The sequence below is a fragment of the Scardinius erythrophthalmus genome (assembly GCF_964197995.2).
Source record: "Scardinius erythrophthalmus genome assembly, chromosome: 16".
NCBI classification, from domain to species: Eukaryota; Metazoa; Chordata; class Actinopteri; order Cypriniformes; family Leuciscidae; genus Scardinius; species Scardinius erythrophthalmus.
The window spans coordinates 41728113-41751850 of record NC_138236.1 but is presented as its reverse complement, the minus strand read 5'-3'; the positions used below and the strand labels follow the sequence as shown (position 1 = coordinate 41751850).

Below are 23738 nucleotides of genomic sequence, written 5' to 3'. Positions count from 1 at the left end.
CAGCCTTCACATTGGGACACAGCTATAGTGTGTTAGCAGTCGAGAAAAAACGTAATCACAAAATTAATTAATTAAAGTAATTAATTTTAATGTTGACCGCCCTAATATATTTGCATTTATGAATTGACCTCTCGCCGGCCCCTCCCCCAAAAGGCCATTGTCCAATCACACATCATAGCAACCGTTACAATGTGAGCAGGTCCGACAAACATGGACTCCAAGCAAGATGGTGAAGCGGTGCGCCCATGGCGTTTGTAAATCGGACACTAGATACCCCGAGAGATTGTCTGGAGGAGTTGTGTTCTTTCCGTTCCCAAAGCCGAAAACACAACGTGAGCGGTGCCTACAATAGATAAGACCGTGTGGACGGCCCCACTCCCAGTTAAATGTGTCGAACATTACAAAGCATAAATACGTCTGCTGGCTGTGGTATCGATGGCTACTTAATTAAAGATTTTTTGTTTTGTTTTTTCTGATCTGAAAAATTATCCTATCTGTAACTCAAAAAACATAATATTGTCTGAGTTTTATGATCCGTTGCCCCCCTAATAAATATTATGGTAAGTGCATTATGAAAGACAATCAATGAAAGTTATTTAGATGCAAATTAAGGCTATGTCTGGTTAAACAGTTATTGTGTGATTTCGTTTATTGTGCTTTGTCAACTTGAAGCATGAATTTGAGAAAGAAAACAATTTTTGGAAGAAAATTCACCATATACTTTTGTCATTGATATAGCTAAAAGATTGTAAAAGCTTTCAGTTCACCCTGCCTAATTGTAGTCAAATTAAGCTTGATTAATGATATACTGTGATTGATAAAATAAACTACAGTATCAAGAATATAACTTATGTAAAAACACATTAGAAATTATTGCTGACAGCACCTATTTTCAGAGACAGTTTTTTCTTTCACACAAAAAAAACACAACAGTGAGTGTCTTTCAATGCTTTTAAACACTTGTTTCCTTGTTCTTTGTCATATCATACAATGTTTATGAACACCGGTAAGCATTAGCCTCGATAGAGACGTAGATAGTCGTGTCTCCTTCATTGCGTATTTTTATATTTTGAATATTTCCCTCCACTGCACATAACCCCTTCTGCCTCGATCTGGAGGATATCGCAGAGGTGTTGCTCCAAAAAAGGTCACTGACACGCACGGGTATACCTCTTCCCGTCATGGCAATCTGTCGCGCTGGTCGTGCTTGGGTATTTGTTTGTCGGACACAACAGTAACTAAGTTGGGCAGGGCTCGGCGAAAGGCTAATTGATAAATGCAGACAATAGAAGATTGTTTAGTGATTTGGATTAATAAAAGACTGAAGTGCTGCAGGACTAGCCAACAGTAAACACTGAAGCGATCTGATTGGCTGCAGGATCAGCAGAGGCCAATCAGCTTGTGCCATGAGGTGATGATGTGTAAAGGATCTCTAGATGAAAACAGCTGAAATCAAATGAATGCAAGGGAACTGATTGACATAATACTTTATTAGATTGATAAGGATTGAGCAGATAGAGGTGTTTTCCACAGGTCCTCCTCACATGGGCCGCTCTCGGGGTCGAGTGACGAACTGCCACCAGAGTGGAGGAAGATCCCCTTCCCTGCGGGCCGGAGGAAGAGCCTCAGACTTGGGGCCCTCGGCAGGGGTTTCAGCCTGGAGCTGCTGGACCTGCAGAACAAGAGGATCCAGCATTACTGGGGTCACTGGGGGGATTCAGCATTACTGGGGTCACTGGGGGATTCAGCATTACTGGGGTCACTGGGGGGATTCAGCATTACTGGGGTCACTGGGGGGATTCAGCATTACTGAGGTCAGTGGGGGGATTCAGCATTACTGGGGTCACTGAAACTGAAACAACAAGCACTGAAACTAATAAAAGAACAGATATTATACAGACACCTGATATTTAATCTTATTAGATGTTTAGTTCACTGCATCTGATGGATAATACTTTCAATATAACATTTGAATGTGTTTGTAAAAGCTGTTTTAGTGCATGTTTGGCCTGAGTTACTGCATTCCCTGTTCTGACCAGCAGGAGTCGCCAGCGTGTGGCGATTACAACCATTCGAAACACTGAATCATTTTGTTGAGTTGATTCAGAGCTTTATAAAGCTGTTTCAGCATTACTGGGGTCACTGGTGGGGTTCAGCATTACTGGGGTCACTGGGGGGATTCAGCATTACTGGGGTCACTGGGGGATTCAGCATTACTGGGGTCACTGGGGGGATTCAGCATCACTGAGGTCAGTGGGGGGATTCAGCATTACTGGGGTCACTAGGGGATTCAGCATTACTGGGGTCACTGGGGGGATTCAGCATTAGTGGGGTCACTGGGGGGATTCAGCATTAGTGGGGTCACTGGGGGGATTCAGCATTACTGGGGTCACTGGGGGGATTCAGCATTACTGGGGTCACTGGGGGATTCAGCATTACTGGGGTCACTGGGGGGATTCAGCATTACTGGGGTCACTGGGGGGATTCAGCATTACTGGGGTCACTGGGGGGATTCAGCATTACTGGGGTCACTGGGGGGATTCAGCATCACTGGGGTCACTGGGGGATTCAGCATCACTGGGGTCACTGGGGGGATTCAGCATTACTGGGGTCACTGGGGGGATTCAGCATTACTGGGGTCACTGAAACTGAAACAACAAGCACTGAAACTAATAAAAGAACAGATATTATACAGACACCTGATATTTAATCTTATTAGATGTTTAGTTCACTGCATCTGATGGATTATACTTTCAATATAACATTTGAATGTGTTTGTAAAAGCTGTTTTAGTGCATGTTTGGCCTGGATTACTGCATTCCCTGTTCTGACCAGCAGGAGTCGCCAGCGTGTGGCGATTACAACCATTCGAAACACTGAATCATTTTGTTGAGTTGATTCAGAGCTTTATAAAGCTGTTTCAGCATTACTGGGGTCACTGGTGGGGTTCAGCATTACTGGGGTCACTGGGGGGATTCAGCATTACTGGGGTCACTGGGGGGATTCAGCATTACTGGGGTCACTGGGGGGATTCAGCATTACTGAGGTCAGTGGGGAGATTCAGCATTACTGGGGTCACTGGGGGGATTCAGCATTACTGAGGTCAGTGGGGAGATTCAGCATTACTGGGGTCACTGGGGTGATTCAGCATTAGTGGGGTCACTGGGGGGATTCAGCATTACTGGGGTCACTGGGGGGATTCAGCATTAGTGGGGTCACTGGGGGGATTCAGCATTACTAGGGTCACTGGGGGATTCAGCATTAGTGGGGTCACTGGGGGGATTCAGCATTACTGGGGTCACTGGGGGGATTCAGCATTACTGGGGTCACTGGGGGATTCAGCATTACTGGGGTCACTGGGAGATTCAGCATTACTGGGGTCACTGGGGGGATTCAGCATTACTGGGGTCACTGGGGGATTCAGCATTACTGGGGTCACTGGGAGATTCAGCATTACTGGGGTCACTGGGAGATTCAGCATTACTGGGGTCACTGGGGGGATTCAGCATTACTGGGGTCACTGGGGGGAATTCAGCATTACTGGGGTCACTGGGGGATTCAGCATTACTGGGGTCACTGGGGGATTCAGCATTACTGGGGGATTCAGCATTACTGGGGTTACTGGAGGGAATTCAGCATTACTGGGGTTACTGGGGGATTCAGCATTACTGGGGTTACTGGGGGATTCAGCATAACTGGGGTCACTGGGGGGATTCTGGGGGGAAACTTGTAGTCTCTCGCAATTGGAAAAACACAGAAAGCCCTATTTTTAAACAATGGTTATGGGAATTGTCTTATGTTTGGCTTTGGAAAAATTCACATATTTGTTATGCGATCTGGGAAATCCCACCACATGGTGAAATATGACCTATTTCAGGTTTTGATACCATATTAAAACTGGTTTCAAGCCCTTCCCAAATCTGTTTTTAATTCTTTCATCGTTTGTCTGTAACAAAAGTTATAGTTATCTGAAGTCTGCTGATCGCTATTTTCAGGAACAGAATTTTGAGAAAAACAGGTTTAATTAACTGTCACGTCCTGCTAGTTGGATTGGCGCTTTTTTTATTGCCTTTTTGTCATATCACATATTTTAGTAATCATCATAGATTAGGTATCATTCGATAGCTTACAAACTCAAAATTCATCCTGTGAAAACCGTTTTGAAATTGGCCGATTGAGAGGTAAGCAAGATCTTTTAAGCGAGCAGCTTCTTCAGCCTCTGTTGTTCTCTTGTGCTCCGCTCCGCATCTCACGATAACGTTGGATAAAAAAAAAAAATCCTCCTTGCTCCTCCAAAAATAAACTCCAGCATATTCAGTGGTCAGACACGACTGGATCTTCAGAAGGGACCAGCTTCTACTGTCAGATGAAACCAAAAAGAGCTTTTGGTAACAGACCCACCAGATGTGTTTGGAGCAAACAGGGATGAAGAGTACCCCATGCCTACGGTTAAATATTATGCTGGATCTTTAACGTTGTGAGAGTCTTCTTTAATGTTTGCTGGAGGTCCTGGACATCTTGTTCAGATACATGGTATTATGGATTCTAGCAAATACCAACAGATAAAACCAAATCTAAACCTGTCTGCCTCTGCTAGAGATCTTATAATGGGCCGTGGTTGGATCATCCATCAGGACAACGATGCAAAACAAACATCAAAATCAACACAAAAATGGGTCACTGAGCACAAAATGAAGCTTCTGCCATGACCGTCCCAGTCCCCTGACCTGATGAGTAGAGTGAACTGAGGAGAAGCACCAGCAACATGGATCTGGGAATCTGAAGGATCTGGAGAGATTCTGTATGAAGGAATGATCTCTGATCTCTGGTCAGCTGTTCTCCAAACTCATCAGGCATTATAGAAGAAGACTCAGAGCTGTTATCTTGGCAAAAGGAGGTTACAAAAGGTATTTAATAAAAGGGTATGAATAATTGTGGCCAGCGTGTTTTGGAGAAAAACATTTATTTCATAATGTGATTCCCCCCCCAAAGGCTCGATTTTTGCAATTTTTTTGAATGAAAGAAACAATGCAATGCATTTCTTACAGCCATCTTTGATCATATTTACCAGTGCGCAAATAATTCTGATCACAACTATATAGTACAGCTGTCCGTAGGTTTTTTTTTCTTGTTTTTTTCCTCCTGTTTACTTTTTCCCCCCAAAAATCAATAAAGACAGTTTTAAAACCTTTTTTAATTATAAATATATTGCAATAACCATAAAAAATAAATTAAAATAAATTAAAGACATCAGTCAACCACTATTCTTAAGCCGACAGTTCAGACGGTCTTGTGAACCCGGTTAACTTGTGTTGCTGGATTTAAGGTTTGCATGTAGAGATCAAAAATACATTTTGCCAATATATTTTCAGATATTATTTTTTAATAAAGGGCACCACCTGGTGGGGGTTCAGGATGCGCACATGTGGAGGGAGACGACAGTGTTCACAGACACCGTAACTTGAGTTTCTTTATTTCATAAACTATTTTTAGATTTTATTTTTAATTTTATTTTTAAACTACACTAAATGAGCCTTGGACAAGTGCATGTTGGGAAATGTAGTACTAAAGAAGTAAATGGGGCTCATCCACTGCTTGATTACCAACATTCTTCAAAATCTCATCTTCTGTGTTCAGCAGAAGAAACTCGAACAGGGTTGGAACAACTGGATGTAAATGATGACAGGCGTTTCATTTGTGGGTGACCTGTCCCTTTAAGAACGTGCATGTAAACAAAGTCCGTGTCGTGTTGGTTTTGTCTGTTGCTTATGAGGGATTGCTTTAAAAATAATGTTGTGAATGGATAAATCATTTATACTAACTGCAATATTCCACAAAAAAATATATTTTTTTAAATTCTTATATGTTGACTTTAAAGGGGGGGTACAATGGTGTTTCATGTATTCAGAGTTGTTTACAGTGTTAAAGAGATGGATTCTCATGCTAAACATGGGCAAAGTTTAAAAAATATATTTTAGACGAATAACGGAGAATTTCTGTGCCGAAAATCTTACTTCCGGGTTGGTACAAGTTTCGGCTGTTTTTTTCCGAACGTGGATCTAATGACGTAGATCAGAGTGGAACTCCTTATATGAGCATTTCTCTCGGAAAAGCACGCCCACGCACACGTCGCCCAGAGGAGAGCGAGACCGCGCTCATCAACGCGCTACAACAGGAAATCATCGGCAGCGCTGCATAGGATTTGTTCAAGAATGTCTCCAAAAAAGTGTGTATTTGGATGTGAGGGAAAGCTTACCGTGTTCAGCTTTCCAAAGAACCCAGTGTTACAGGAACAGTGGATGCAGTTTGTTTTTCCGGGGCAGCAACGGAGTGTAGGAAGTGCGGTTGTGTGTTCTGGCCATTTCAGTGACGAATGTTTTATTAACAAGGCCCAGGTCGACGCTGGATTTGCAAATCGTTTGCTATTAAAACGTGGAGCGGTCCCAGTGATAAAAGACCCCATTCATGTAAGTACAACTGGATCAGATTTCTGTCTTTTGCTGGAAATCAGCGCTACCGCTTGACTCTATAGCTCCGCCTCCAGGAGCTCGGCTTTTCCCGGAGAGAATCGGAAAGCTGTATTTTCCTTTTATAAATATAATAAAACTAAACACTTTTTGAAGATATTAAAGATGCACTACTACTCAATAGGTACTCAAGATTAACATGAGCTTAGGTGAAACTGTGCATGTTATGTACCCTTTAAGGACACATAGAGGTTAGTGATGAGGTGGCGAGGGTGTAAAGCATGTGGTGTGGTGATGTGTGCAAGGAGAAGCACCTCTCGATCCCAGCTCTGAGCCCGAAGCTTCTTCCACTGCTCCCTCTTAGCAAAGTAATCCGGATACATGGCTTTCTCCGACGGGTGCCAGTGATCCAGACACCACTCAGGGACCTGGAGGAGAACAGGGAATCAATGACAGAGTTCATCAGCTCCACCAGACCCACGCTCAGCAGATCGGGTCCACTTCATGCCCACACACTGAAGATGCCAAACCCGGGAACAGAGCTTTAATACGTCTTAGGGCTGGAACGATTCCTCGATTAAAGTCGAGTACTCGATTTTAAAAAATCCTCGATTGCAATTTACCTGTGTCGAGTAACCGGCAAAATACCGGAAGTGGCGCTTTCCACAGAGAATACATATGAACCGCATTATTACACCGTTTTCTAAGCTACGCGATCTATACGCGATCTATTTAAAACCATTTACAATCATACTATAGCATAGTACTATCATGAAATCACAAAGGCTGTGATTTAGTTAAAAATATGCGAAATATATATATATATATATTTTTTTTTCACAGAGAAGCACGACGCTTTAATTATTTACATGCGTGCAGATTGTGTTAAAAGTACCTCAGCTCCGTTCACAGTAAACGCTGCTCCACACATACTCGGTCTCTGCATGTGCTTTTGTTTAGGTTTCCAATAATGTGCATTAGGGAACGCAAAACTTCTGGCGCGCGTTTCATAGTTGCACTGTCATCATTTATATGCGTGTCAGTGTCTCGGGTTTCTCAAACTCCATCTTTGCATGCTGTGAGTTTGTGTGGCTTATAATGTTCATCTGCACGCAGTGTGCGCAGTTTCACAAGATTCATAACGCAACTAATTTGTAAATCTACGCCAACACAGGAGAATACCGTATATACCCTACTATAAGACGACCCTGAATATAAGACGATCTCTCTCTCTCTCTCTCTCTCTCTCTCTCTCTCTCTCTCTCTCTCTCTCTCTCTCTCCCCCGTGATTTTGTCTATATCGCGAATATAAGACAACCCCCCCATTTTTTTCAGCCTATTTTTTAGGACACTTGAATTTGAGTTTACATTTGAATTAAATTTAGTTTGGTCAATATTAAACAAGGATTTGATCATGCCTTCGTGTAACCATAGGCCGTTGGCACTCTCTGCGGAATTTTTTTTAACGTAATGTACATAAGTTATATTTATATTAGTTTATATAATTTATTTTACATTAAGTATTTTAACAGGGTTGTTTAATAAAACCCATATGATTACTTTGATACTTTATTTGAACAACCAACATGAACTAACAATAAACAATACATTTTTAACTGTATTTATTAATCTTTGTTAATGTTAGTTTAATTTTTTGTTCATGTTAGTTCACAGTACATTAATGTTAACATACAACCTTTGATTTTAGTAATGTATCAGTAAATGTTGAAATTAATATTAACTAAGACTAATAAATGCTGTGGAAGGTAGTTAACTAATGAACCATATTGTAAAGTGTTACCTATTTGTATTGAAGTCATTTTTAAAGGCTGTTGTTCACTTGGATCTATTTTATTACCACCATTTATCCGATTACTCGATTAATCGATGGAATAATCCATAGAATACTCGATTACTAAAATAATCGATAGCTACAGCCCTAATACATCTCATCTATTCTAGTAGACCCCATAAACATAATCATAAACCTGTAAATGAACATAATAAGGCCCTTTAACCTGTTAACCGTTGCTAGTGCGCCCGTGCGTTTTTTTTATTATTTAGTTCAAATTTACTATCAGATTTAATGTTATACCTTGACAAACTATACATCATTAAAAAGATATAAGACTCAAGTTTCAGTATTTGACCACTATTGTATTCTGAGAAACTTATAGCGACAGTTATTTCTTAATTTGTGTCAGGAGTTATGAAATGAAAAAATGAGTCGATACCTTTAATATGAATTATGCGCGTCAGCCGCTTTCATTCATAAAAAACTCCCGTGCCGTCGTCATGACAGCGATACACAAAACAACGTCCCTCAGGGCTTTTAGCTCAAAAATGTGCAGATTTGGAGAAATATTGATATATTCTCATAGGTTTACATCAGATTTCTATTGACAGGAATAATATTTATTGAATTTATACCCAAATGCGTCGATGTAATCTTTATGAGCGTTTGGCACTCTCATTTACTGTATTTTCAATTCATACCAATAGCCTGAGGGCGCTATATGCACAATAATAACCCATATATGGAACATGAAGAAGAGCCATAATCATGTGACATTCCAGGACGTCACTGATACACACAAAGCTAACAAGAGATCGCTGTAACATGCAGATACAGATGTTTTGAAGACAATAAACATGATTGCAATGATATTTGAGTTACCTGTGTTTTTCAAGCCATGCCAGGTATTTTCATAATAATAGATTATATTTATAATGTAATGCTAATCTATAGACCATCATTGTGCAGAATATGATCAAATAGTATATTTTCTGTCTGATTTTTTTAATCTGATGTCAAATTAGATCACAGAAGATTATTTAAAACACTTCACTTGCGTTTTAAAGTAAGTTTGGAGCACAAACATGGTTTTAATCTCATAAATTGTCATGTATTGATGGTGTGCTAAGCTAACATGCTAGCTAGCTCTAGGTGCTTCTATCTTGAAAAAAATTAACTAAATACAGAGTTTTAGACTTATCATCTTCAGATTTTAAACATAAAATGTTTAGACATGTGGCTTTAGCTGTAGTGCATTTCTAGATTGCTACAGGGTCAACTTCAATTTTATTTTCATGAAGATGTTTCATAAAAATAAATTTCTAATAACTTTACAAAACTTTAAAGCTATTTATAACAATTTTTTTCATTATGACAATAATTAATTCTACATTTACAATAAACTGCCAGGTGTCAGCTTTCAAATGAGATCATACTTGTGCTTTTAGTACAAAGGGTTCATGAACTGTATCTGTTTCAGTTTGGGTATGTCATTTCTGGGGATTTTTCAAAAGTGGGGTTGCAGCTTAACAGGTTAAGAAGGTTCTACATCTATGATTTACTCTCTTGCTGCGTCTCAGTTTGCCTACCTATACTTCGCCCTACAAGCATGAACTCTTTTTGTGAAGAAAAAGTAGATACTTTTGAGTGTGTAGTAGAAGAGAAGACAAGCTTTGGGACATACTATCACATCATACAACTGAGTCTTTAACAGCTGCTCTCTGTCGCATCCGGACACACAACCTGGCACGTCAGTCATCGGAGAGAAATGCAGAAGCTCGTCGATCTGCAGTCGCGGGTCTTTCATGCGGAGACTCTCCTCAGATTAATGCAGAATGATGCATTTAAAGTTAATGGTCTAACGGATCTTTATAAAAGTCCACATTGTTATTGCAGATGAAATATAACACGCATAAACATTAGTCACTCAAACCCTCATCTAAACCTCTCACCGTCGGTCGCACATATCCGCCATGTTTTGTAGTTTTTTAACACTTTTTACTGGTGTTTGTAGTTCCTCCTCCAAAGCGCAGTGGGTTGTGGGTAATATTAGCCGTTATAGTGAGCATTAGGGTTGGGTATCGTTTCATTTTTAGCGATTCCGATTCTGCTTATCGTATCCGGTTCTTATCGATTCTTGTTTCCGATTCCAATATTTTTTGGAGGGAGAAAAAAGGGCAAATTATTATTTTGATGATTAATCGAGTAAACTGATACTTTTTTTGTGGTAATAAAAATAGACCTACGCCTTTACAATAACTTAAAATGCATATAACAACGAGGCAATAATAATTAGTTCAAATAAAGGATCAAAAGCAAGTAATCATAAGGTTATATAGAACAATACTGTTAAAATAATATAATCTTAACTTATGTAAAAAAAAAAGAAAAAAATATATATAGCGGCGTGGTGTTATTACACTACAGCAGATCTAATCCTTGTTTAATATTGGACAAAAGACATTTAATTCAAATGTCCACTAAGGGATAGTTCGGCCAAAAATGATATTTAACCCATGATTTACTCACCCTCAAGCCGTTCGAGATGCATATGTCAATCATTTTTCAGACGAACACATTTTCAGTTATTTTAGAAAATGTCTTAGATCTTTCAGTGGTTATAGTGTGAAGCTATGGGGTCCACCTCCTTCAAGTCCCAAAATGTGCATGCATCCTAGGGTTGGATGATTAATCGAAAAGTAATCGAAACCGAAATTCAGAGCCTATAACCGACGTAATTTTACCAAGTCGGTTATTTCCGTTTTTTAATCCTATTAATATTTCTGCCCACTGTGTGTTAATGTACTTTCCCCTTAAAACATATTACCGCGTGTGTAGTCACGTGACTCTGCCCCTTCCAGTCTGCGACACTGAAGCAACATGGAGGAGAACTCAAACCTACTCTTTGCTCAAACACAGTGTCAACTCAGCAACAGCCAGAGCCGCTTGTACCAAAGAAACACGCAGTGTGCGTCATTTGGACACATTTTGGCTTCAATAAAAAAAATATGATCCGATACCTATTAGGGGTGGAACGGTACATTTATTCGTATTGAACAGAAACGGCACGGGCGCCACGGTTCGGTGCATGAATTTACATGGAGAATACACGGCATAAAAATGTGTGCACATTAATTAATGTAATGCGGAACTACTGTTAAGATACGCGCATAGACATATGTGCCGGTTCTTTAGGGACACCTAATCTGTAGCCACGCCTTAGCTCTGAACACGCGTCTATTTCGCTTCAAACGCTCGCTTTGGACACGCGAATGGATTCAAAATGTTTAAGCGTAGAACTTTGACGCTCTATTCTCGTTTGTTGTGAACGCAGCATAATAAACAGGCTGCGATGTCAAGATTGCAATGCTGGAATGTGTGTGTGTGTGTGTGTGTGCGTCAGAGAGAGAGAGAGGCACGGGCGCGATCGAACAGTGGAAACATAAAAACATCATTCGTCATTATAACATCAACGTCAATTTGTTCATACAGGACAACATTAAAACTGCAAAGTGTTTAGCCTACTTATATTTGTGTAAAACACAAAATTGTGCTTTTGTCAAACTGTTAACTCGTCAAACTGTAACCTACAACTGTCACCCAACCAAAATCACACACACTGTGTAAAAAAAAATCTAATTATCAAAAAGCAAAAATGATCTCATCTTTTGGACATTCATCATATTGCATTGGTTTTCATTTCTTGTCCTAAAACAGAGCACTAATCTTTATTTTTAAGTTACACATTCTACATTGATTAAAAAAGAAAATCAAATGTGTTTTTAATGGTAGTATTATTTTATACAGAAATAAATTATTTATAATTCAGATGAGAATAAAGTTAAAGTTAATTAAAATTTTAAGGAAACAAATATATTGATCTGAAATATAGCAAATTAATTTTAAATTCATTCAGGAACAATTACCAAACATATCTCATATCTTGAATAAAGGGTGGCAGTCTTTCATTATCAGCTGTTGTTGTGGACTATATACTGGAGAAGTATTGGTTCTCCATTTGAGTGAGATGTTTTTATGTGGCCAATTGAGCAAAGTGCTTCCATATATTTTATTATTAGTAGTATAAGTTCAAGAATAAAATAAAGATATCGGATTGATATCGGTATCGGCAAATAGCCAAAGCTGCGGCATCGGAAGTGAAAAAGTGGTATCGGGACATCCCTAACTCTTTCATTAGAAAAAATAACCGTGAACATATTTACAGTATAAGCCTTGCCAGTGACATGAGGATTTTTTTTTTAAATAATCGTTCAATAATCATAATCGAGGTAACTTGTTCGATTAATTGCAGTTATGATTTTAGCCAAAATCGTCCAGCCCTAATGCTTCCTTCACAAAAGTAATCCATCCATCCAGGGGGATAAAAGAAGGCCTTCTGAGGGTAATCCGTGCGGTTTTGTCATAAAAATATACATATTTAAACCTTTATAAACGAAAATATCATGCTTCCGGCAACGGTCGACGCGCATTCACGGCAGATGGATGCCGGCGTAGGACGTTCAGTTCATGTGCATCATTACTGTGAACGCATCCGCTCTGAGACACACGTTGCCTACACACACATGCACATTAGGGCTGTGTATTGGCAAGAATCTGGCGATACGATACGTATCACGATACATGGGTCACGATTCAATATATTGCAATATATTTCGATACTGTGCATAAGGCGATATATTGGGATTTTTTTAAAGTAAAATATATTAAAAATATTTTTAAAAAGACATGATGTGCATAAAAGTCAAAGAAGTTTACTTTAGGTAAACAATTCAGTACACAGAAAATCAAACTGCCAGTTTGGGCTTGTGGTTTACAGGTTCTTAGTGAGCAAATTTTTATATGCTCAAGTAGGCCATAATAAAAGAAAATAGGTACATAGCCCCTGTCACAATACAAAACAACAACGTGAACTGGACGAAAATGAATGAAAGTGGATGAAAGTGAACAAAATGAATGTGTCATATATTGAAATCAAGTTTTATGTGATAAAAGATTTTAAAAGAACTGGACGCGCGAATGAGGCGAACCGCGCCGCACTAAACGCCTCGTGCCGCAGGACCTCCAGACGCGCGTAAACGCGTGCATTGGCTTAACATTGAAATCACTCGCGCCAGATGCTCTATTCGCGCGTTTGGTGTGAACGATGCACGCGATTACATTTAGAAATAGACAAGCTTTGTTTCCAAATGCACCAAGCAAAGATATCCTTTCAGTTGTATAAACTTTTATAAAACCAGCCAATATAATCACAATAAACACATCCAAAATGAAATATTTAACATATAGGCTATATAACAGCTGCATAACGTCTAATTTGTAAACCAAATGATTTACGCACTAAATCCAGCAAAAACTCCGGCACAATTTGCATATGTTTAAACTCTCAAGACAGAGGTCACATCCCGAACCTCACAGCAATTGGCTGCCGACTGCTTTTTTCGCTTGATATTTGTATAAAGGAACTGCCCAACTTTTTGACGCTCTCGGTCGCTCTCAACGCTTCCTCCGGTCCGCTGTCAATCCTAAAATGTCCAGTGGACACGCACCGTTATAGGCGAGCCTGGCGAGGACACTAGTGGTGCGTCTCAGCATCTAGTGGTAGGGATTTAAACAACATAAACGTGAACCACTGTCTTACGGTCTTACCATGAATATTTTTGGACGTAAACAAAAAAAAAAAAAAAAAAATCGATATTGCGTTTTTGAAAATCGATACAGTATTGCAAAATAAAATATCGCGATACTCAAGTGTATCGATTTTTTCTTACACCCCTAATGCACATGATAACAGCGCACGTATATTACACATGCAGGACATATATTACGTAAGGGATAATGTATAGTGAGCCGGTTGTTATAGTGAATAACAACCCCGACAGGCTGAACGGGATCCCGACGCGAAGCGGAGGGATCTTGAATCAGCCTGAAGGGCTTGTTATTCACTATAACAACCGGCTCACTATACATTATCCCGCTTATTACATGGCTACCTACAAAATAAATAAATAATTTGCCGCGAATTATTGATTTAAAAAGGGGTTATTGATTTAAAAACGATTGTATTGCTTCCGCTAAAGAAAATAGTCCGTTCCGCGTCCATAGCAACGCGCTGTTTTTCATGGCAACGGTCTGTTATACTTCGCAGCGGTCTGTTATAAAGAAATAACAGACCGCATTCTATATTGGAATTCAGCCAAGCCATGTAATAACAGGTATTAATGGACGACGGCGAGGCGTGAACTAGGGCTGAACGATATATCGTTATCGTATCTATATCGAGATATGAACTTTCAAGATATTACTATCGAAAAAAGCAACGATATCGACGATATAGATTTTCCCTCTCCGCGCTCGCCCTGCATACAACTCTGGCAGTCACAACAAACATCAGTTTTACGAGTGCCCTTGAATGCACCGCTAAAGCCAGCGCGCGCACACTACCAGGGACGAGGGAACTATATTGTGAGAGGGGGGGCGGCGTTTCCATGGTGACGCGTCATTGCTTGTCACGTGACACACCGCAGCAGCAACAGCGCTGAATGAATGATGATCTGCTTTTATGTCATTTTTCCTTTTTTATTCAGAATATTCACAAATGTGTTAGCTATGGCATGGAATATCTGATATTCCGATTGTCAAATACATGCAAGTGGAAGTATATTGTTGTTTAAACACCTTTATAACGATCGCGTTAGTTGAGCTGTAACGTTATGCGCGATGTGCGCCGCCGTGTTAGTTTGTGCCGCAGACGCAGTTCAGAGAATAGGATCTGTTGGATTTACAACCTCTATGTTTACAACACGTGAATTCATCCACTTCTCCCGAAATACTTAAAAGTAAGTGGCTGGTGAACTGGGAATAGAATAGAGTAAACATTGAAGTTACTTACACAATGTGTATCTGATATGAATAAAACGTGTCGAATTATAATGGAAAGGATTATTATTACCTCTTCCATAGACATCAGTGTGTATTTTACAAACTCTAATGTATTGTTTTTTTTAGTACTTACGTAGTCATATCGTATTGTATCGATATCGAGATATCTGGCATGAAAATCGAGATATGAAATTTTGTCCATATCGTTCAGCCCTAGCGTGAACCGTCTGACGCGCAGCAGAGGTCCATTCCATTAACGCGCAGCGGAGGTCCTCCGCTGAAGTCCATTAATACCTGACAATGGACACCTCGAAGGGCATTAACCCGCTTATACCATGGTCACTTACGAAAGAAAGAAATATTTAATCAATTAATAATACTTTAATGTGTTTTAGAGTAAAAATCATGAGGGTTTTTATTTATTAAGTCGAGCGCACTATTTAATATCTCCCGTATACAGGCGTTGCCAAGCACCGTGGCCACAGCAACCCGACCGCAGCCGTTGATCAGTGAGTTTGAGCCAGCGCAATCATGTAGAACTGTCATCAGGCAAATTGACGGGACGCCTTTCCTAGGTGTACATTATGTAAGGGATAATGTATAGAGAGGCGGTTGTTATAGCGAATAACAAGCCCGACAGGCTGAACGAGACCCCGACGCGAAGCGGAGGGGTCTTGACAGCCTGAAGGGCTTGTTATTCGCTATAACGACCGCCTCTCTATACATTATCCCGCTTATTACATGGCTACCTACAAAATAAATAAATAATTTGACACGAATTATTGATTTAAAAAGCAGTTTATTGATTTAACAACGATTGTATTGCTTCCGCCAAAGAAAATAGTCCGTTCCGCGTCCATAGCAACACGCTGTTTTTCATGGCAACGGTCTGTTATACTCCGCAGCGGTCTGTTATAAAGAAATAACAGACCGCATTCTACATTGGAATTCAGCCAAGCCATGTAATAACACTTTTTAAAGGGTAACTAAACCCTAAACCAACTTTTTTTAGTTAATGATCTGTAAGAATGGGGCTTTATTAGTGCTGGTCATTGATTCGAGTAACTTTTTTGACATTTGGGTATAAAGTGTTTTAATTCTACAATATATGGTGTAAAAACGTCGGAGTGCTGCCCTCTTCAGGTTGAACGGTGGCTACTACAGTTGATTTTCCTATTGGATGTTGCGGTACTGCGTGACGTAGGCAGGTTCCAGCTCACCACGCCCTTGGATGAGCTAGCGTAGATTTATCTGTATTTAGTACAGTGGTAGGTGTAGTGTTAGTGGCAACTGCACAGCTTTCCAGAAGACTTGGAAATTAGGCGCCAGTGATTGCATGCGTGGCCTGGAAGACCGTGAGTGTGAAACCTGTATTTTACGTGGAATTGCTTCTCCAACGCAATAGAGGTGGACATGGGCTTCTCCACACAGCTCGCGCTGAACAGCGACGCAGTGCCAAACGCTGCTCCTCCTGCATGGACTCCACCACCGCAGCGGCGTCTTGATGTGAGTGATCATATATATAATAATCACAATTTATGGTTAGGCTAAAGTTAATCCTCTGGGGTCGACAAACGCGCCCGCGCATTTTGCTGGATTTTTTCACATAGCAGCAAAATATAAAAATGCCTATAGAGAGCGCACGCTACTGAAACTCATCAGAAGCATGTACTTTACGTCGTCTCGCGACCCTGTGAGCAAACTATCCATTTTAGAGAGTCTGACAGCGGGTCTCAGGTGCACCCCCCCGCTCACGGTTCGTCCCCTCTATCTCCGCTGGGGTCTGCCCACTTTTCTAGCATTTTTCAAATATTGCCAGTGGGTGGAGTCAGGCTCTGACCAGGGGTTTAGTTAAGGCCCGTTGTTCACATCAAGCACGATAACGATAAAGATAACTATATATGCGTCCACACCAACGACCGATAACGGTCTTTTTATTCTAAGCACGCGCACGCCCGGATGATCCAGATCCATTTTAAATGCGCGAGACCTTTAAATTAGAATGGATTCTGATTGGCTGTCAGTGTTTTATCGTTCGACAGCTGGAAAAAAATCGTTCTGAAAGTGATCCCAACGATATCGTTCCTCATATCTTTATCGTTATAGTTGTGGTGTGAACTCTGTTATTCTTTAATATGGAGAACGATTTTTAGAATTATATCTTTATCGTTATCTTTATAGTTATCGTCCTTGGTGTGAACGGCCCTTTCCCCTTTAATGAACACCCTGCAGCCAATCAGAATCGAGTATTCACCCAGACCATGGTATAAATGGTTTTAATACACTGTGCAGTCTAATAATGCGGTTCATGGACTCTCGTCGATGGAGCGCGCCACTTCCCGTATTTTGCCGGTTACTCGACACAAGTAAACTGCGATCGAGGATTTCTAAAAATCAAGTACTCTACTTTCGAGACATTAGTCTCCCACTGGTAATTAGACCAGCACACATTCCTCAGACACAGCAAACCCTGCAGTGCTGGTAGCGAAGTGTTAGCGCGGTCCCCCACCTTGTAGCACTCGTAGCGCTCGTAGGACGTGCCTCCGGGCGAGTCGGGGAACAGGTAGGGCTGCGGGTGCTGACTGGTCCAGAACTCCTCTTCTCCGGCCTTCAGCATCAGCGTGGCCTTCACCAGGTCCTTCTCATGCTTGTTCTCGTCGAAGCGCGCTCGCAGCAGACACGCGTAGAACCGGTACTTATCCCTGGAAGAGAACAGACACTGCTGATGTTTAGATTGTACACACAAAAGATTCTCTGTATTCTCTGTATCTTTGCCTGTTTCCCGTTCATCTCCTGTGCTGGTCATCTCTGACCGTGAAGACCAGGAGTGAGACTTCTTTACCAGCACTTAAACCTCTCAAATCATGCCCTCAATTCTTTTGTGTGTTCATATACGAAGTGCCATAAAAGTCAAATTATATAAATGTATATGATTATATATATATATATTGATCTGTCCATGGGGTAAGAAAAGTAATCTTGTTTTTGTTTGAATTAGGGTTATTTTTCTTACCCCATGGACAGATCATTTTGCTTGTTTTAAGCAAAAACTCACTTAATTTTGATTAATTCCCCTGGAAAACAAGACATAATATCTTATCTAATTTGACTTATCTAGCAAATGCATCTTGATTTAAGAATTTTTAGATGTTTGGACTGGAAACCAGACAGAAGTACTAAGTAAGAAAGGCATGTTTTGCAGTTAGGTGTCCCAAAACAACAGACCAGGCATGAAAACAGGTCAGGGGTAAAAAAGGTGAGAAGGATGCGGCATATATCCGATTTTTTGTACATAGCATAGCCTACTTTGTTATGATTTTAGTATCATAATGATTAATAAATGCACGCACAATTATCCGTGAACTTGTTTTGAACAAATGCCTTTCAACTTGTGTGTGCAAAATTCAGAATTAAATGAATGTGCAGCAATTTGTACAAATAGAGAGTATGTAGGCCTACTATACTGTTGTATCCATTAAATAAGCGCATTTAGTTTCATATTTGTTAAAATATTATAATGTTATTTTTTTCCATCTATGTTGATTATAAAATGTGAACGGCACGAGTAATATAGGATGCGCAATATGAGATATGGAGCGGGTCAGACATGATTTTGACCACTTCATCAAGTTTTGTTTTGTAGAAAGCCTTTCTTTAAAGTGAATTTCGTTTTGTATAAATTGTATCTTAATTTTAATCAGTTTTTCAACAACCAATTGCCTGGATTTAATGAATAAGAAGAAAAATATAACAGACATTCATGGAGGCGCCCGCGCGGTCACTTCATTGCACGTGAACTGGAGCGCATCTCATCCTAACTTCACGAAACTCAGCGTATGCCTCACACAGACATGAGAAATACATCAAATACACAAAGCTTGAAATGTCTTTAAACGAAATAATTCAAAACGAAAAAAGAAACTCTCTGATTATGTAATCCATTAGGCCTATTTATGTGCATTTCTCTCTATGGGCGCGTTCACACGGAGATGGCGATCGTCAACTTCATCTTTGCAGCCGAGTCGACACTAGCCGCGTTTCCATTACCCTTCAAATTGCGCAAATTGAAATTGCGAAATAAAAATACGCTCAATGGAAACACGTCATTTTCGCAAAAACTCCCGTTTATCGCAAAAAAGTTTTTACGCTCTCATGAGGTGGTTTTTCAGGCAATTCGAAAAAGGAATATTTCGCAAAACTGCAATGGAAACAGTTTTTGCGCATTTACAGTCACCTGACTTAGAAGACGCGGTGTGTTTGAGGTCCATGTATAGCTACGCAAATAGGCCTAACAATTATTTTATATTATTTTATTTTAACATTTAATAGGCTATATTTAGAGGACGCTTTTATGCAAAAAAAGAACAAAGCTGAGTGTGGAGCGCGCACTGCATGGCACGGAGGCGCGGTCGCGAACACTTGCATTTTCCTATCAACAGTGGAAACAACTTAAAAATACTCTATCATTTCTGGTCATACAGAAAATAATAATACATTATTCTCAACTACTTTTATTTGTGTAAACTCACAAGAACAAAATAAAACGTTGTGCTTGTGTAAAGTAAAAGAAAACAATCAGACGCACTTTCATGATCTCCGTAAACTGGAGCGCGAGAACTGAAACAAATATAGGCTAAAGCTTGAAATGTCCACTTTAAAACGAACAAATTCGAATCGAAAGCTTACCTTCTGATTTTGTAATTCGAAAGGTGCATTTCTCTCTAAAAGCGCATCTGCTTAACAGCGGAGATGGAGATGTGATTTTAGCCAAAACAATAGTTTATTAATAATATTAATGGCTCTTCTCATTCAGCACTGCGGGAAAAACATCAATTCCAGGTTCTAATTTGGCCTTAGAAAACCAGTAAAATCGACATGTTTTCCATATTAATTTGTGACTATTTTAAATGTTTAATAAAGGGGCAAAAAGTCATAAACAAACATCTGAAAATTCTTCGATATTTACTTTTTTGCGCAGCAGCTGGTGTAGCCAGTTCAAATTAAAATTTTGGTGTTCCACTTTGCGTTTTAAAAAGACAACAACCGTTCATTTTTCGTTTTTCAATTACGGGTTAAAAAAAGGAAAAACGAATGGACACAAAATAGCCTATGGATCGTTTGGACAGAATACGAGACAGAGTTCTTTATTAAATTCATTAAAAAATAATAATAATTAGACTATAGGAATACTGGATTCTAAATCTCAAAGAAATGCCACAATCAAAACCTCGGAGCAGAAATGAGGGCGAAACACCCAGAAACTCCATGTGTCGTTCGCATTATAAGGGTCTTTCCCTGCCATTAAAGGGTTAGTTCACCCAAAAATTAAAATTCTGTCAGTAATTACTCACCCTCATGTTGTTCCAACCGCGTAAGACCTTCGTTCATCTTCGGAACACAAATTAAGATATTTTTGATGAAATCTGAGCCATGTTTCACTCCTCCATAGGCTTCTATGTGACCGAAACTTGCTGGCCCAGAAAAGTTATTAAAGAGATCGTTAATATAGTCCAAGTGACTCCAGTGGCTCAATCTTAAGTATATCAAGTGACGAGAATACTTTTTGTGCGCAAAAACAAACAAAAATAACGACTTTATTCCACTATTCATTTCCTTCTCTGGACCTCTAGTTGGTTCGCGTAGTGTTTTTGCGCAGCCCGTCTGTGTTACACGTCACCACGTAGGCTCACTATTGGCCGACGCCGGTCATGTGTGTGTTGCGTGATGATGTGCAACACAGACGCGAAGCGCAAAAACACTAAGAGGCCCAGAGAGAAGGAAATGAAAAGTGGAATAAAGTCGTTATTTTTGTTTGTTTTTGCGCACAAAAAGTATTCTCGTCGCATGATAAACTTAATGTAGTGCCACTGTAGTTACTTGGACTATTTTAACGATGTTTTAATAACTATTCTGGGCCGGTGAGTTTCGGTCACACTGGAAGCCTATGGAGGAGTCAAAATTCTGTCAGATTTCATCAAAAATATCTTAATTTGTGTTCCGAAGATGAACGAAAGACTTACATGGTTGGAACAACATGAGGGTGAGTAATTACTGACAGAATTTTCATTTTTGGGTGAACTAACCCTTTAATGCTTGGATAACACGCCACGTCTCCTTTCATTAATAATAATAATGTCTAATGCGGTGGCTGTGATATTATATAAACCAACGTCAGTTGCCGTGATTTTGGGAATGACTTATCACGAGAGAAAAAAGGATGTTTTAGTTGCATAACATCGGTAATGGAAACGCTGTCATTTCGCAATAGTTTTTTATCGATATTTAGATAATAGCGCAAAACATTTGCGCAAATCTGTAATGGAAACGCGGCTACTGTCAGAGAAAACACTTGTTTATTAATAAAAATCAATACACGCGTCACCGGATTTACAAATGCACGTCTTGCTTGTTGCACGCTCACATATTATGTCGAAATAACGAGATATTGTGTTGAAAAGCTTGCTCAATTTAATAAAATTAAAACTTTAATTGTGATCATTAACATAACTGTATATTAAATATTTAGTGGCCAAGTTTTGCGCAGCTCCCTCCGTCAATGATCTAGCACCCCCTCAGCACATGCGTTAAAAATTCTCTGGCGCCGCCTCTGCAGAGAAGCTTCGGCAGTGGTAGTGTAATTTTTTGTTGTTGTTGTTGTTGTTCCGTTACGTCCAACCCCCGTTTTGAGTCGGCGGCATCATAACCTGATGCTAAATGTGTGTGAATCCTTACTAAAAAGTTCTCTAGTGAATGTACTCGCGATGGAGCTTTAGAGGAGCTCTCGCCCACACACTCTGCCGGCTTTAGAGGAGGTCAGCCCGGGGTCAGCACAGTGAGAAACTCCGTCTGAGAGCCGAACAGCGAGGACTACCTAATAATATCAACACAACTCGAAGCTAGAACGACAAAAGACGCAAACCAACAACTGTTCTGACCACGAGAAACTGAACTGGACTATATACAGTTTGATCAAAGCGATCGCCATCACATAAATGCATCTCAGTATATTTCAAAGTCACTTTACATCGATGCAAATGTGCAGGAAAGGTCATGTAGGCTAACGTTAGTTCATATCTAAACAAACACAGGAGTTACCGCAGTGTTTATGTTCTCAGATCGGCCGATAAACACGGATTCAAATATATACACCTGCACCTATCATTTATAAAGCTAACCCTCACCTGAAGATGCACCAGGACTCGAGGTGTCTCAGGGATTTCTTGTAGAGTCGCAGGACCTTCTGCTGGTGGGTCAGATAGGCGGCCGCCATGTTGCGCTGAGTCGCTGCAGTACTGCGCATGCGCCTGAGAAACAGCCCAAAAGATCCGAATCTTTAGTTTAGAATCAGTGCTTCGGGAATCGGGTGGATTGAACCTGTGGCGAACTCAGAACCGCTAAAAGTAGTAAGAGTAGTTCTAGCATTCAACACTGGTTATTCTGAATTTAAAACATTTAGTTTATCAATACATTTCCAGAAATCGTTCCTGTTTTTAACTGTTACTGACGAATATGCACCACATTAAGTTTTATTAGTTTATGTTAAATCTGTGTAACCCTGAATGGCAATTTAATGCAATATCTATATGTTTTAAATGTAGGCGAAATGTTTTTCAGTGTAACTGACACTGAGCCAATTTTATAATTTAACTTAAGAAATGTTGAGTATAATTTTCTTTAAAGTTTTTAAAACAATGTTGTTACAAACTTGATGTTACACAAAATAAGTGCTAAAAATTAATAAAAGACTGCACATTATACAGATTATGTATCTTTAATGGAATTTACTGAGATTAAAGGCGACATTACACTTTAATGGAAACACTTGCAATAGTGTGACCAGTGACCACCCGTCCCGCTTTGCGTTGTACCGATTACAGGTTAGGTTTTAGTATTAGTAACATGTCCCACATTGTCCCACACAAACTTATAATCGTCCCACATTTCGTTTGTTTGATGGTGGTCACTCTAATGCTGCATTTACACACTTTGACCAGCAGGTGTTAATGACGTCATTGGCCAGCAGGTGTTAATGACGTCATTGGCCAGCAGATGTCCTCAGCGCACAGTGAATCATTTTGAAAAGTAATCGGTTCAAATGATTCGAAGCCTCGCTTTTTCCTATGGCTTTTTCCACTAAAGTCACCTTCACTGTTTCCAGGTCAATGTTTTACTTCCCTCTTTACTTACTTATTAATTGTTTTATACACTGTTCTATAGATCTTTATAAATTCAAATCTAATATAACTAGTCTCTAAATTACAAATGAACAGATATTGAGAAGTGTAATCAAGAATAAAACGTAATTATTAAGTTGCCGAACATTCCTGACAGTCACCATTCGTTATCATTACTATGTTTTTTATATCAATAAACGAGTGTTGACTGAGACTGAATATTCTCTCTCTCTCTCTCTCTCTCTCTCTCTCTCTCTCTCTCTCTCTCACACACACACGGTGTGAAACAACTAGCGCTAGTAGATGACAGGCTTTTTTAACTATACCTTGAACAATAGGAAAGAAATCTTACCATTGAAAATAGAGGACATAGAGCAGATAAATATAGTTTTCCTTTGCTAT

General features: G+C 39.8%; 1 protein-coding gene across 1 annotated transcript; it reads right to left on the bottom strand.

Moving 5' to 3' along the window:
- Window positions 1-1472: 1472 nt before the first annotated feature.
- ndufb9 (NADH:ubiquinone oxidoreductase subunit B9) lies at window positions 1473-22447 on the bottom strand. The gene is made up of 4 exons (XM_081387924.1): window positions 22344-22447; window positions 17672-17864; window positions 6782-6895; window positions 1473-1672 (listed from the first exon to the last, which is right to left on the bottom strand). The coding sequence occupies exons 1-4, from the start codon at window positions 22430-22432 to the stop codon at window positions 1541-1543; spliced, it is 528 nt and encodes a 175-aa protein (XP_081244050.1). The 5' UTR covers window positions 22433-22447; the 3' UTR covers window positions 1473-1540.
- Window positions 22448-23738: the final 1291 nt, after the last annotated feature.